The following is a 17,280-nucleotide window of genomic DNA, read 5'->3' as shown; positions in this document are numbered from 1 at the left end:
TGTGTTGAGAAATTGAACCCACTAGGAAGGAACCACTTGATTTCTTGGTTGGTGGTGTTGAAGATTTTTAGGGGAAAAATTGTCTGCAGGTGAACAATAAAAATGGTTTGATCCTGTTAGATTGAGAAATAGAACTGTTCCAAGAGTCTAATGTAAAGTACAATTGTTGCCAATGTGCTGAAATCAGCAAAGTAGGAAATCTGATTCTCTGTATTTGTGAGCCAGTCTTATGTTTTTTTGCCAGTATTTAAGATACAAAAATCTCATGTGAAAGTAATTACACACAATGTTTTGATTGCAAAGAAAGATTGTGGAAAACATATTTCCAGGTTTATTTGCAATAAGCATTGAAACAATCAGTATTTAAATGAAAGGGGACTATTTGAATTGCTGTGTAAGTAATGAAAATGTGAAAATACATGACAGGATGTAAAACTAGTTTTAAATGCAAGGTAAATTATTCTCGATATGCATAGTTTGTATTTAGGAAAATAATGTTTCAAAAGTTTATGTGATACATTGCTTCAAATTCAGGGTATGACTATTCATCTTGGAATTCAGCTTCTATTTGGATAATAACAGGTGTATCCTATAACATGCTTTGAAAGACAAAATAAACCATAAATTTTGGATATAACTTGGAACTAATTTGGGATAATTGGATGTGAAGTAATGCCGATTTAATCTACAAATGTAATCTCATCTGCTTTTCTTTTTAAGTTACTTGTTTTTATGAGTAATTTGTATTATTGCAACATTCAACTATCTGGCACCTAAAACTTTTGAGAAATTTAAAAAATATGAAAATCCAATTATCCCAAATTAGTTCCAATCTTGTTATATTATTAAGACATTCACAATTATGTCTACCATATTTTATGGCAAATGCTTCCACCCTTGTCCAACCCTTGTCACATTGCATCGCAAAATGTGGTTGCAGTTATTAGAAAATAAAAAGGGGAACTGAATTCTAGAAAAATTCAATAGGAGTTAGTGTGAGAACAACTTTATTTACAACAAATACTTTTGTTGACAAGTCATAATTAATAAGCCTGGCACATCATTGAACAACAATGGACACACGAGGTAACTAGACATGCTGAATTGAGTATCACAATGTTGATAGGTTTAAGGATAAGGAACTGTAGCAGAAACACTACAAATCAATAATGCTACTTAATGATTCAAATTGAAAAATTGGGTACATGTACAACAATAGCAAAAGTGTGAGTTAAAATATCAATCAAATCAGGGCATTAATGAGATGAAATGTAATAAATTAAGATGTTATGACAATATCGTGACCAAAGGGCGCACTGAAAATGAAAGATGTTATGAGGGTGCCTCAGGCTGAAGGGAACAGTGACATTGAAAAATATTTTTAAAATGGTGTGCTCAAAATGCAGGCCGAAAATTAAAAATGTCATAAAACGGGCTCTCCGAAAATGAAAAGTAAAGACTTATGGTAAAGGTCCGTGCATTATTTTTTATTTCATATCTGCTGGTCATCTTTTTTATTTTTTTCTGCTATCTTTTTTTTCAAAGGAAAACTCTCGGAGCCACCCCCCCATCTTCCGAGCCCCTCCGCCGGAATATCAAATGGTTCATTCCTTACTGCTTAACACTGTAGACTTGCTTGCACTATTCCAGATTCTTACCAGTGAGGGCGCTGCATGGAATAGCTGTTATCGATCAGGCGTTGTCATCGATCTTCCAGTGTCATCCAATGACACATTGGTCTCATTGGTCTTATGGTCGGACCTACAGAGTCGTCACGTATCAAACGGGTACAGGATAAACTGAGTTGTCATTTACCAGAAATCGTACCGCGCAGTTATTTTTATTGCAATCAGTCAACATTTTACGGAGATCGAAAACAACATTAATTAATAATGGAAAGATACACAATATAATGAATTATATCATACCAGTATATTGATGGTGCAAATACAGCGATCTGATTGGTCGAGACGCGAAAAGAACCGTGGTATATTAGCGATATACCACAGCTGGCATATGCGCAGGCTCTCAGCTTAAGCAAAACTCCGTTTTTTGACATTTCACGGCAGAATTTCAATACTGTTATGATATATTAATCACACCCAGGGACGGTATACCACTCGATTTTGACCAGTTCACTCCATATATGCACTCGCTATCGCTCGTGCATATATGTCGTGAACTGGTCAAAATCTCGTGGTATACCATCGCTGAGTGTGCTTTATTGCTTATCGTCGCGTGCAGTCACACGGCCGGCCGCTGTGTGGTATGCATTTTCTAATGCATACCACAGAGTGGCCGCCGTGTATCGAACCACACGTGACTGTGATTGGCACATATAATGCAGAATTCATCTGAAAATACAGTAATTGTGATTAAAACAATGATGTTTAGAAACCCGCAAGAATAATGAATTGCAAAGATCCACATGTGTCTAATATTGCATTCAATCGACTTACAACTTATTAATCGCTGACAGCTTGTGCTTTGCAAAAAACTGTATATTTCCCAGTGAATCAAAGGCAGCGATAAGACGACACGGCAATGCTCTAATCAAACAGTCACGGAGTGATCATGCATATGCCCAGAAGAAAGGGAATTTCCGTCAAAGTGAGGGCTGAACTGTACAACAGGAATGCTTTTCACATTCAAAGGCAAAACACATCAATAGTTGAAGTAAAAGTGTTTTAATCATCTCTGAATACTTTTCAATGCAAACTGTAGGTTGGAAAGTAAAAAGTACCAATAGCAGTGTGATTGCAGAAAGAGAAAATCGACGCCACAAAGTAGATATAAGCGGTTTTTTTCAAGTCTTACTTGTACAAAAAAGTTTTGTGTATAGCGTATTGCATTATCTCAAATCGTAGTTTTTAAATTATGTCTAAGTTGTGGCGATGACTTACACTTTCAAACATTCACACTCGACTGGGACTGCACATTCGTAATTATAACAAGATGCTTAAAATTAACAGTAAATTATTTATGACAAAACCAGCTATTTTCCGGTGAGAAAGTAATACAATTCTGGATAACTGCTACGTCACTATGAAACCAAAACCTTTGTCATGTTTTCTGAAGTATGACTGTATGTATGTATATGACAAACGACTCGGGGTTGTCTCCTCTATTAATAACACATGTCATAGTGCCTTCCCAAACTGTGATATATTGCCAGTTTTACTGGTTTCTACCATGAAAATCTCCGAGCTTTATATTGCACAATGTGTCTTCACTTTCAGTTCGGTGTGGCATCATTAGCAAACTACGATAATTTTTCGTAAACCCAACAGTAGAAACAAAATGTTCCTCGTATACGCCTTCCGGAAATGAGCAAGCTCGATGGCCGTGTTGGCTAAGGTAAAATGGAAATTAGTGAACAAAATCACTTTTTATTTTTGAAAATATAGCTTACAAAGTAAGCGTACAATTCGATGGGTCTGAGGCCAAAATTCAAGCGTTTTATGAAGCTATTTCCTCTATAAGACTCGCCATGCTCACACTTGACCTGACCTATTTTGACGCTTGATTCGACTGACATTTAAACATTCGGTTTAGATTGGTGCATGATGACAGCTATAATAATAAAATTACGCGTAGAAAAGAGGAAACACTGTTGATATGTATATCGTGATTCGAATTCCGATCATATACACTGTCACCGTGTATTAAAACAGTCTGTGTCGTCACACTCTTTGTACACAATAAGGAGACGAAAAAGAGCTCACTTTATCGAATCAAATTTTCAAGAAAGCCAGTGCAGAATGTACAGATATTACCTTCCGTCACAAAGCTGTCAATATTACATGTTCTCAATGTGGCAAATTTCAAAATTGACATTATTCTTTTGTTACGGCATTGTAATATTTAACTGAAAATAAATGGTGGACGTATTTAATATTGCTTATTTCCATGAAAAGTGGCGAGTCAGCAACTGGTCTGTGGGCTGATATATTACTCACACATAATTCGCTACAATACCTAAGTTACATGTAATTTTTGCAACAACTGCAGCTGTGTCAATTCCTCATATCAGCCAATTTTGAATCGGTCTACGAGTTAATACCCCCTAACACTCTTTCTATACCTGATGACTGAGTTAAAACTGGCTTTCTGATAGGATTAACGAGTCATATTAGTACAGTCCTAAATAGCAAATATTAACTTTCAGTCTTAAATAAATAAATAAATAAATAAATAAATAAATAAATAAATAAATAAATAAATAAATAAATAAGTATGTAAATAAGTCAATAAATAAATATATAGTATCCATCAAAGAAGAAGAGAGTTCGTTTCAAAACGTCACTTTATTTATGGAAACTTATAATCTATGATGGTTTTACTTGTTTCTTACATTTACATTTGTTAAATGATTAAAGGCACAATAAATATTTATCTGTCCACTTTTATTGCAAATTTAATGTTCTCATTTTCATCCACGATAACATACCACATTTTTCGAGTCTGAAACCATGACTTCGTAGAGCGTACCATCAGGGAGCAACGACTCCATTCTTTGCCAGATGAATGTGGCCACGTTTTCCAGAGTACTAACAACGGCATCGCAGTATGGCGGAGATCCATCACTGGCTTGTTCTTGTGGTTCGACAAACGCCCTCTAGTGGAAAAAACACATCAGGAATACGTCAACATGATGCCAACAAAACATCGAGATATTTACCGTTATTTGATGGATAGCCCAAACTGTATCTATTTGGTAAAGGTACCATACGCATATCAAAGAAACGTTGGTTTACATTTCGTCACTGTTGTCGTGTAAATGTTAAACCAATTATAGATGATATTTATGAGAGATTCTCCCCATGCGACAACCTCTACGTTGAAACATATGTTGACTGGCACATGCATGACAAAGCCTGATTTTATCGATGTTATATTTTAGCATATATCCAACCCGGTAAAGATGATATCACTTGCCGCGAGAAGCAGAATATCCCACCGACTTATACTCTCAGCAAAGATAGTTCAGATCTTGAATTGCGAAAGTGTGTAAAGTGTACAAACCTTTGAGGCAAAACTCGATGATATTTGCTCGTTTCCCTTTTTTATAAATTTTGCTGTGGACGTTCGATATAAAATGATTTTATTGTTGTGAAGTTTTCTTATAGAGGGTATCAGTCATATGACCTTCACAAACTGGAAAACAACATATGTCATGGTGTTTCTTTATACACTACGTAAATGGAAACCCGTTACCCTGACAATGACTACACTGCTCATTATTGCGTTTCCTACCTTCATACATTTTTGTAACTCTGAATTATCCAAAGAAACTCCTCCACGACTGGTGTCAAACTGAAATAGGCAATATGAGAGACAAGTTAAAAATACAGCCGCCCAGGATATACAGATCGACTGACAGAAAGAAAAAAACCCCAAGACATTAAACAAGATTTTCTCGTCTTTAATCCTTACCAAGCCTTCAAAGTTTATGCTAAAAATAACAATTTTTGACCAACGTTGGACATTATTTCATTTTGACCAGACATTGGTACGTTGTGACGTGCGCAATGCGTCAGCGTTTACGGGTCACATTACGCCATCGGGAATACAGCTCGCTCTTTCGTTTCTCAAAACAACCAAGAGGGTTTGTTGCGAACTTCTTATTTCATAATATAGAGGTGTATATGACCAGAAGAAACAAGACTATGTGTTTAAGAGTCGACATTCAATATACGACATGTGTATGGTTTGCACGATAATCACGAACCATCCTAGGACACAAGAGGTGACGTCAGAAACATAAGCACCATGACTGGCAAATATAAACATCGCAAGTAAGCCCTCTTTGTTAGTTCCTATATAAGTAATCGTTCTGGTCTTTTCGTTATCTTTACCTTCGTTGACTAGATTTTCCGATTCTATCATATCTAGGATCAGCAAAATTCTCCATGACAAGATATATCGTATTTACTGCGACACATCCCCGTTGCCAAGCTTTTATTCTCATTTCCCATTGGTGTCATCTATTTAACTGCGACTTGACATAATCTCATTGTCGGCCCATTCCTTTGTTTCAAATGACCAAAAAAGTATGTCACAACAGCATGATTGGACGCTACAAAGCCCTTCAACTCGGTACGTGAGTAAAACGAGCGGGAGAACTCTCAGTATATCAGGCACTCAGCAAACTCATGAATTTCCCTGGTTTCGTTCGACACTAATTCGGTCAGAGTGGGCCCCGGTTTACGTCCTTTGTTGGCAGTTTCACGTCAGAGATCCAACGTTTCCAGCATCTTTACCATCGACACGGACAGAACAACTTAAGGTTCGTAAAAAGCGTTGTCATATTATTCACAAGGGATCAGGGCTGTGTACCGGTCTGCATATATATTCACATCCCACACCCATGTATCAAGTACGTATGGAGGGTCGAAGGTTTCATAAACTCCTGTCCATTCTCAGTGCATTTTGATGTATATCGCGGTTAGAAATCTGTATTGCTGAAAAACATATACAAAATATCATGTACGTTTAATTAAAACGAACGAGGCCAGTATCCGGAAATTTATCAAGGATTCACGGCTTTTAATCTTATGAAGTATTGTTCATTGGATTATTGCAACCATTGCGAATACAACAATTTAAAATAAATGCACGCATACATGTATATTTATACTTAGTTGAGAGAATCACGCAAATTGTGTCTGGTGTCGTAAAACATCTTCCTACACGCAACAACTCACAATTGCAGTGTTGTTTTAAGATCGTGGTAGATAAAATCATTTTGTTGTGTGCGTGTCTAAATGTTATTCTAAGGGCATTTTACATAATTTCTCACGAATCTTTTGTTTCCCGATTTAAAAATCTTTTGTTTAGTCACATGGATTTGCACTTGTACCCACGCATACGACCCAGGGTCGTAACCTGCATGGATTGCAGGGGCAGAGCACCCCCTGTTGCCATGGCAGTAGGGACGTGGTAGTTCAGTGAATAGATTTCCCAGCAGTCTACAAACACATATACGCTGATATGTTTGCCTCAGTGGGAGAGAGCGACGGGATGGAAACTTCACAAAAAATTTAGAAGTAGTTTATATGTCTGCAAACTTGAGTGGATGCAGCCGCATTTCAACGTGTTAATAATAACTTCAAGTAATTTCTCCACTTTGTTACTCATTTATCATTTATTTTTTTAGATAATTAAATTTCTAGGAGGCAATGGCTCCTTATGGCGGTGGCTCCCCTATCAGGTGGTTGTCGCACTGACCAAATAACTCGTTAGCAGCTCATAAGGTAAAAGACGGACCTTATGAGCTGTTAACGAGTCAAGGTGATAAGCCCTGCGTTAGTGATCGGTAGAACAAATTAATGAAGCAGATTAGGGAGGGTAATTACTGTTTTCTTTGAAATACTATACACAGATAGCTAGGGTAAAGTAATAGGCACACACTCGACACAGATAAGGCTTGTAAAATGTAAACAAGGTTTAATACATGACATTTATTGATCATATTCATTACTTCTAGACAAGCATGCCAACAGTATCTTGTGTTCTACTCTCAAAGGTCAATTGACGACAAATCTGCTGATTTCAGTACAATACGTATCGTACCAGTATACCGTACGCGTCCGCGGCGTATTTTCCAGTTTTACGCTTGGGACCGCGGCTTTGGGTTGTAGTATGTATTGTACACGTTTGTATGGGTTTTTAGAGGACAATGAATCTAGATCCTACAGAGCAACCAGCATTTATTTAATAATTGAAGTTTGCTGGTTTTGACGATAGCGTGCATCGTGACTGGATGAAATGTCATCGAAAGAATAAGGGTAGGTAACTCACCTGGCTTCTGACTACCACTTCAACTGGAAAAAAATATGGACAGAACAAACTTTAGCATCATTGAAACAACAGACATGTCAGAAATAGATAAAACTGACTATTATTTAGTGCAGAGAGTGAACGTAATACAAGGTCAGTACATATTCAATATACATGGAACATATTTCGTACTAAAAACCCTGACACATACAATCCCCAACTTGAATTCCCGCGCAAATTAAAGCAAAGAGAGAGAGAGAGAGAGAGAGAGAGAGAGAGAGAGAGAGAGAGAGAGAGAGAGAGAGAGAGAGAGAGAGAGAGAGAGAGAGAGAGAGAGAGAGAGAGAGAGAGAGCAGTCTAGCAATGTTCTTGTTAGTGAAGAAGGAAGGGTTTTCAGAAAAATTAAAGCATACATCCGTATCACGACATCGGGCCATGACAGCGTTACAATAGAGGAGGAAGCTCTCCACAACTCAGAATAAACATCAAATAACGTCACTACTTTCTCAATTTGTTGTCACGAGACTGATTTTGATGATATGCATGACTCTGGTTTAGGTCATGGCAGACGTCAGAGCACAGTTATGGGCAAAGTAACGAAAGTTCTTGCAGTTTGGTCTCACCTCTAATATCAGGACCAAAGTCGGACGGGTTTTCGCATGTGCTGTACGACCCTTTTGGTAAATCAACTTCATTTCGGTCGATTGACTGTGTTCTGTTGAAAGTTACGAGAAATTCATTTTTGAAATGATGCATACGGACCACCTGTTGCGTTGTACGCACGGCTCATGTTACAGAACAATGCGTTACCTTTGAGGTATTCTGTTTGGCTTGTGTAACTGATGAGATGACTAATGTAAAGCATGATTTGAATGTAAAACACGCAACTGTTCTGGTATTGTTAGAAGGAATATTTTAGTTACATAGGCTTTAAGGATACAGAACTAAATTCCTTGTTCTTGCATTAGTGAGGTCGCCTCACATGTAAATAAAAGTTTGGTTGAAATTTTATTTTTGATTTGCAATTAATTTGATATGAAAACCCATCGATCGCAAACGCTTTGGCGATAAACAAAGCTCCAATGTGAACATAGCTTACAAATGACCGGTAGCACATGTTGTGTGTTCTCGCTACACTTTGCAGTACTTGTAAAAGAAGTCTACTAACGTCTGTCTGTGAGCTCCTGGCATACTTTGGAAGAGTAACAGTGAATCCTTACTCTTTGTTTGGCGGAACTTTATACATGAAAGATCCGGTAAAATTTCATTGCCCAAAACATACTCCGTAGGGGGACTTTTTCCAAAAGTAGTGTAGCGCTTCGATACCTAACATATTTGTGTGCATGAGTTAGACTTTGCGATCGAAAAATAAAAGCAGGCGAAACCCACATTTTCGGAAGTTTGTCTTCGCGTGTTACCCCTTAAATGAGTGTAAATATTACATACATCGCCCTCTATTTGTGGCCGACTCGGTCTTAGTGGTAACAGTAATGAAAGTTATAACAGTACAAACCATAACACTTCATACTTTTTCTTACGATTCATTTACAACGTGTCTCTAGTTTACATCTCTCTATAGCAATTTAATAGTCGAGGTGATATCTTGTTTGTTCACCTCTCATATAATTCGATTATCGTGATTGGCTTAGACTTAGTCACGTGGCATATTTAAAAAAAAGTGACTGAACATGGTTTAGGAGACTTGCGCCCAGTCGGTAAGGTGATATTGACCGCTGAGGACGTACCTAAGCTTTGTGCGTATCGTTTCTGCGTCCGATAAGGTGATATGACCATTGCAGACGTATCTGAGTTCAGTGTGCATCTTTTCTACCCATAACAAATTTTCATGTACTGACTGTGGTAGCGCAGTAGAATAGCACGCGTGTGATTCACAGAGAAACGAGTCAACATGTAACTTCACTTGAATATTACACGACACAATAGTTATTAAAGTGTGAGTTCTTACAACTAGCTACAGACAATGCTGTGTCTGTTTTAAGATATTATTTGAAAGCAATTTCATATATGCCCTTCGGGAAATGGAGCCGTTCTAAGAGGCGACTCTTTATGCTGTGACCACGATTTCTATACATTGATTTTGACAAAGAAGTTTTGTAATAAAATTAATAACAAATGAATTGTGATCATGTGTTAATATTAATTGATGAAAATGCATTGCGACTGATGGTATCCTATCAGTTGTGACGGAGTTAACATGTCTCCATAGGAAATGTTCAGTGGTTCATGATTCACAAATACTCTGAACCGGAAAATTGTCCGCGCAGTCTTATTTTCACGCAATTTCGCGCTCGTTCACAAGAAATAATTTGCCGGTTCACAGTATTCTCTTTATGATCGAAACGTCGAGACAAATCCGACATTTTGAAGCATAGTCAGATAAATGCAATTACTATGAAAATTCCGATATAGTTCCATACTTGAAATTACAGTCACTAAACCTTCATTAGATGTACGATGGAAATATGCAATACATTTCATGCTGTACATCTTGTAAGAGGGATATTTTGGTAGATAGGTCATCTTTTTGTGAAAAAATATCGAGGAATAACAAATGAGATGAAGAAAATTAGGAAATCAAGCACCGCAACGAAACACAAAATAACAGCACAACCATCAACATGTGTTCTCTACAACATTATGTGTATTGCACTTTATGGAATATTCTGGTGATTTAGTAATGATTATATGGTCATTATTTGATGAACTTTGATTTGATTCAGACTCATAAATTACATCTTGCTTTTGTTTTTTTTTCACTTTCTATCATAGCTTCTAGGTATTGAATTCTTTTTGAAGAAGCAGGTCACATAATTTTGATTAAAGCATGAAACTCAGAAGCTGTAACATGTAATTGTGTGAGGCTCAGAATGAATAGCCATTGTGGCTCCAGTCGTCGCTACTTTGCAATTTTATGGATGTTCATAAAAGTGTATAGGTTTGGAATAACTCTTTCCGTAGATTAATCATATTTTCCTGAACAATAAAGACAAAATAAAATTTTCACTGCAGACGCCAACAGAAACGAGATAATGAAGCCTTGCCATTATTGGTGCCATATTAACTTTTATTACCCGTACTTGATTAGAATACGTAGGCTATCTGTTCCCTCACGTAATCAACTCAGCACGAAAGCTGTCATAGGTGCGGGTATCACGTGCTGAGTGGAGTAAAGATACATTTCGTAGTTTTTTGAAGTTTTATCTATTTGCTCCTGAGGTAGCGTTTCCCAGTGCACATTGGAACATAATTTTCATGTGGCATTTATACAAAGATTGGCTTTTCTTTTTCTGTATATATTCCCAAGAAACCTCTTATCAGTTTGGTAATGTCGGTGATAGATCAGCCTATAAATACTGCCGCTGAACTCGAGACCCGGTAAGATTCATGATGAAAGGCAATCAGACTGCCATATTGCATCTTTTGCGATAAGTAATGAGGAAGTGACACACTTATGACAACGCTGGCTGCTTAGATTATCCAATTACTATACTGTAATAGCTTCTCCATTAAATGCGACACCCGTATCTTGTTATCAGTACACAGCGCAGTTTTTATGATTTGAACACTAGCCGTTGAAAAATAAATTAACTATTCATGGTAATTTCGTTTCATAATCATGTATATGAAAAAAGTAATAAAAATCTGATCATTTAATTGTTTTAGCAGTTTACTATTAAATACATTTTATTCAACTTAACCGTTCGATATTTTTCTTTATTTTCTGACAAAATAAGACAAAAAAGGCACCATTTAAAGCCTTAAAGGAGAAATATAGTGGCTACGATGTCATTATGTGAGAAAATTTCGCTACGATTACTAAAAATCCGCCTTTGCAAAAATCCAGGTTTGCACCAAGAAATAGAATCTTTAATTGGAGGCAGAATTCCAGAAGAAGTGTGTTCTGATTGAAAACAGTGAGCAGTTGGCCTTCTGACTAGGCCCTGGTAAAAATTACATATTTTCGATACACAAAGAGAAATATGCCAACGGTAGTTTTGACAAATTTACATTTTTTTTCATTTATAGAGAACCATGTGGAAAAAGGAATAAAAGTCAGTAAATTTTTCGATCAGATTCGAATCCACAAGGTACGGCAATCAGTCACCAAGTCCTCAATTAGACGATGTTCTCCCGAAGCAGCGAGTCGTAATGTTATAGGCGACATGCATAATTTTCTTTTGTGTCTCAAAACTATAACTAACCCAAAATATTTCTGATCAGAAAACGCCATGTACATACTTTTGGTAAAAAGTAAAAGTAAATCATGTGGGAATTATAACCAAAATGACAAAGATTATCTATCAACAACATGCAGCAGCTGGTGAAAGTTTATAAATGTTATATCGAAGACAGCGAAGCCTCAACATTCTTGTTTGAGCATAAACAGACAAAATGAGAAGTCCACAGGTTGAACCGAGCACTGGCACTGTACATACACGATGACCCGAGCTAGACGGTATGCGTTGTCATGTTCCATCTGTCATCCTATTGCAGTGTACTTTTGACATGAAATAGCAACCCTACGGCTCAAGACAATCTCATAAATTATATAAATTTACAGTCGTACTACGTGAATGTAGGCATTTGATTTATATGTTATCAAGCGTGATAATACAAAATGTCACAAGAGACAACCTGATTGCCTCGATTATTTCGATGCCATCCACAGGCACTCTGAGATACTTACATTTGATTCCACAATATCTTTCTTTAAAAGCTGTATTGTTGTGATCATGACAAATGACTGAAATGTGACATGGCAACACTAAAGTTGCCCTGGGCGACGTGACCCTTTCTCGATCAAAGCGTGATCGGGTGATGGTGCGTGACACATGCAAAGCAACACTTAGACTCTGTATCCGGGATGCACTGTAGCCTTTTTGTGCTCATTTGAGATTTGTAATAAATAAATAAATTAATGATCAATTGTGAAAACTACTCAATAGAGTAATAGAATAGAGATGTATTCTTCGTAAGAAAACTTATTATTCGAACATTTGAAGAAATCTTCGAGCAGAAAATAGCATTAAATAGGGTCGAAGTCAAATAAATATTCAGATTGTCCTGACGTAGTGTTGTGCCTACAGACAAGTATAAACTCCTGGCGCTGTTTGCGCGTCACCCTAGTTATTCGGGAAATGTCAAGCGACGCTGAATGGGAAAAACTTTCCTATCATGAATGAAGACAATCGCTGTGGTTATCTTCAGTTTCGTCTAGACGCCGTAACCATGTTGACCCATTCAGATGAGAGCAAATCTCAACCTTGTGAATAGAATAGCGATCATGAAGAACGTGCCGCTTGTGGGAACCGTGATTAATTTCGCCATATTGATTTGTATACCTATGCATCATAAAATCAGAATTAAATTGGATTTTCTCTCCCATATTGTTTTGCTTTATGCAGCATTTTGCGCCCCGATGAACATATGTACAGTGGTTAATGACCGCCCTCGAAGTAATTAGCCCACCTCAGGCAAACTATCTGCCCGCATCGGCATTGTCCATAGGGGCTGCTCGATCAACGGAGGCATCGACAGTGTTTCCATTCCCTGAAGATCACTCAAAACGAGAATCACAAGCAAATCAATAAAATACAGACGTCTGAATCCAAATATAAAAGCAGAGGATGAAAATTTGAGAGAAAAGTAGGGACGAGAAAACCTGTACGTTTAAATATCTACAATAGTATTTACTTTACTACTACAGAATAATGAAATTGATGGAAACGTTATACAAATATTAAATTAAATCCGCTCTGATTGTATCATTCAATCATGTCAAAATGATAAAGCTAGACCAGTTTTCAATCACCATATTTTACTACTATCCAAGTTCATTAATGAAACAAGAATGAACATCGTCAACAACAGGTATGCAACACGCAATCACTTTTCTTATTAAAAAAATGCAAAACTTTTTAGAAATTTTGCGACTGCCCATGACTCTCAAACACTGTAAAAAACGACTTTCACGTATGCAAAAGCTACTAGCATGGTGTTTGAATGCAGGCCTCTCTACGGTATTGTGTGCGCACGACAAAGAGAGACAAGTAGTTGACCAGCATGCATGTCGTGGAGTAAAGGGGACGGCTGTTCCCCTCCTTGAGTTAGAACAATTTTTAAATTAAACACATTTGTGGGCAATGCCATGCATTATTATAGCTTGAAAATTTGGAAAGACATCGTTTACATGTGATGATGATGATAGCCAAAGAGATACACGACATGACTTTCCACATAGGTTGAAAGAATAGAAAGTGCAGGAGACTAAAATAATTTTGTACTTCAGTCTAAATGTTGTGTATGGGTTTACAGAACCGGAAAACACGAACGACATGCTAGACAAGATATCTGGGCATTTTTTTCAGGATGTCGTGCTTTTCAGGCATTCGCAAAACCGGGAGTTCGTACACGAATAGCTGTAAAATCTTGTACTTTTCCCTAAACTCAGCATCTTTGACAAGTCTAATGGGAAATCAGCCCCGGACTATCGTAGCTCGTATTGAATTCCATATTTGAATCATCCTTATCGTTTCTGACTTTCCTTATTGGTTTCAAAGATTACAATCACCGAGTTATGAATGTCCCTGTATATCGGTTGTTCCATGAATCGGCGGAATTAATAAGTAACTCAATAAAAAATCAGCCTGTTATGTTGAACCAAATTGTTTGTACCTGTCTCAGCAAGCAACATTTTTGTAAAATTTATTTAAAGGCCGGTTTTCTCATTTCCACTTACAGAATAAAAAGAAGTTAGCGCAGTGCTGAAATGTACTTTATGATATTTGTATCAATATAATGAACAGAATTATCTACACAATGTTAAAAATTTAAGACAGCAGACTTTCTTGGTCCAAACCAAAAGCCTCGGAGCAATTTACGAACGACGTACAATTACTCACTTGAATAATAAACGGAAAACATGCACGGCGCTTCTTCTACTTAGATTTAGCTGATACCTTATTTGGTATCAATGGTTTTGGTTAATGAGAACGAAACAAAACCGTGCAACGAAATTTGAAAAATTGAATGGAACATATGTAGTCTGAACCAAAGTTTTACATTATTTTAGTTACATAATTCTTAATGAAACTTTTAAAACTAAAAATTGTAATTTTTCTAATGTTATGTTGTACTGCATGATTGCTCGCCGTCTGACAGGTCTGTTTCCGTTATGGAGTCAGAATTCCCGCCAACTTCAAACTAAATGCCAGAGTTTACGTGGTAGTGCAATCCAGGAATTAAGTATGTGCTTTGGCGAAATAATTGTGTAATTCCAACATGTTTTAACTCCAACAAAGTTTTGATATAGGTTGATAACATTTTCAAGCAAATTACAGCTGAATTAAAACGAAAACTGAAGTAAAACCCTGGTACGACTCATAGGGAAATGATTTATAAAGTCAATGATTCCGTCGTTTTTATACAGAAAAAGGCTAATGAACGATTTTAAAGAAGAGAGGGAAGAAAAATTAATTTAAACAAAAACAAAATCTTATGAATTGTATTCCCTCCTAGTTGTTAAAACAAAATTAGTCTTCTGAATCTGTTTCATCATTACGATCTGAAATCGAGAGTGTTTTCTAAGGTTTGGTATTACGGCACTTCTAAGAGATATCGCTCCAAATCAAGCAAGACAGCATAAAAATGATTTGCATGCACCGACGTTTCATCTCTCGCCTCCCTTTTTAATTTCTGTGTCACCAGAAAGTCAAAATATGCTAATGTAAACCACCCAGCACACAAATTCTCTGTGTTGTTTCCATCTGGTACTAGATATAATATATATTTTTATACTCATCAAAGAAAGATTTATTGTTATGAAATCATCACTGACGAATATTTGACACATTTCACTTCATGATTAGACTAGCTACATTTCGCATACTCGCTTTCCTATGTTAGTGAATATTTTCTTGCGATTGTTTTCACTTGTTCACAACCTGAAGACTTTACCTATCCTACAGATATAACATGATCGACAAGTTACAGATACTGTGTTAGGATATGTCATTCTATAGTAACAAGCCTGGCTTTTTTAAAATCTTGAAACTAACATCATCGATCAGCAGTAACCATATCATTCGTTACTTAACGACCAGACGCTATCAATGTTTACTCCTAATTCCATCCTGAAACCCTAGTAATAGATGTCTGTGCAACATGTACCATATAAATCGGCGTTCATTGCGGACGCTGTTCACAGTACCCAGGCATTATATTTTTATAGTATCACAAGTTGATAAAGTAATGTGTACATCGCACGCAACCTAAGAAACTTTACATAGTTTCTTCAATTATTTTACTCAAAGTGTGATACAAGCGTTGTTTAGATTTAAAAACTGCTCATGAAATGAGAATTTGTCGCGTATATTGAACTTTGTCAACTTGAATACCCACTTTGTTTCTTACCTCAAGGAACTCGGAATTAATAGGTTGTCAAGCGATGCGCATGTTTCCACCGTTGAAACGCTGTCAGCGGCCACACTACCGTTGTTTTCTCCGAATTCCATGATTTTCATTACCCGAAGCGACATCAAACGACGTTTCTGGGAAGTTGTGCGGTGAATTAGGTACGATTTCGGAATAATTAACTACCCAAAGGAAGGTAGGGTAGAGATGCAAAATATCGCAAGCACCGGTAAGTCTGCTGAAAAGTGATGCACACAGTTATCTCCAGTTCGAACTCTCAGATTTCATTCCGGGCGACCCGTATGCATGGTAATCATTCAGCAGACAATGTTATTCCCATTGGTGAGCTTGTTGTTAATGTCATTCCGTCTGGTCGTTGGAAGTTTTATTGTGTTGTGTGCACGACACTGTAGTCGTTTGATTTAATTCACATGACCATGGAATTTGTGCAGCGCCCCCTTATAGGCAACATGACAAGGGACAATTGTCACGCAACACCGGATCTTTTCACTGGGTATAAATAGGTCCAAACTATTTTCAATGATATAGCAATTTAAGTTAGCAAGGCATGACTGAGCCGAACATGCGTCATTCTAAATCACAAAATACGACTGATTTGATTGCCTTGTAATTTACTACGAGAAGATTACAAAATTGTATTGTGACAACATACACTGTACCCATGGCACAAAAATAGTGTACATCTTCAGGCAATACTATGTGAGCTCAGAGCTGTACATGATGGAGTTCTGATGAGTTGTGTGATCGTTGTCGTCGCTATCAGTTTGCGACAGTATATGAGAAAGCAATACATTGATAAACTGACATAGTTTACAAGGACAAAAAACGACAAGATATTATTCGTTCTCATTGATGCAACTATTTTCCTTCCTGTGAAAGGTTTTCAAATAAAGGTGCTTTTAATATGAGTAAAATGGTAGTTAACAAAAGGCAGTTTTTATAATTATATTTATGGTTTCAACCATAAAAGAAAAAGTCCTCCCAGACATTGTACACATCCGATTTGGCTACACTTATAAAACTAGCTCTCCAAGGCTTCTCAAA

At 37.0% G+C, this 17,280-nt stretch overlaps 1 protein-coding gene across 1 annotated transcript; it reads right to left on the bottom strand.

Annotated features, from left to right (window-relative positions):
- Positions 1 to 428: 428 nt before the first annotated feature.
- LOC139122067 (6-pyruvoyl tetrahydrobiopterin synthase-like) lies at positions 429 to 16,573 on the bottom strand. Its single transcript, XM_070687443.1, has 5 exons — positions 16,216 to 16,573; positions 8,406 to 8,497; positions 7,804 to 7,826; positions 5,257 to 5,316; positions 429 to 4,618 (listed from the first exon to the last, which is right to left on the bottom strand). Exons 1-5 carry the CDS (start codon positions 16,338 to 16,340, stop codon positions 4,433 to 4,435), a joined length of 486 nt encoding a protein of 161 aa, XP_070543544.1. The 5' UTR covers positions 16,341 to 16,573; the 3' UTR covers positions 429 to 4,432.
- Between the last annotated feature and the right edge of the window lie 707 nt (positions 16,574 to 17,280).

This window comes from Ptychodera flava, chromosome 21 (genome assembly GCF_041260155.1).
Source record: "Ptychodera flava strain L36383 chromosome 21, AS_Pfla_20210202, whole genome shotgun sequence".
Taxonomy (NCBI): domain Eukaryota; kingdom Metazoa; phylum Hemichordata; class Enteropneusta; family Ptychoderidae; genus Ptychodera; species Ptychodera flava.
Note: the sequence above shows the minus strand (reverse complement) of the source record. Positions and strands in the feature narration are given on the sequence as shown.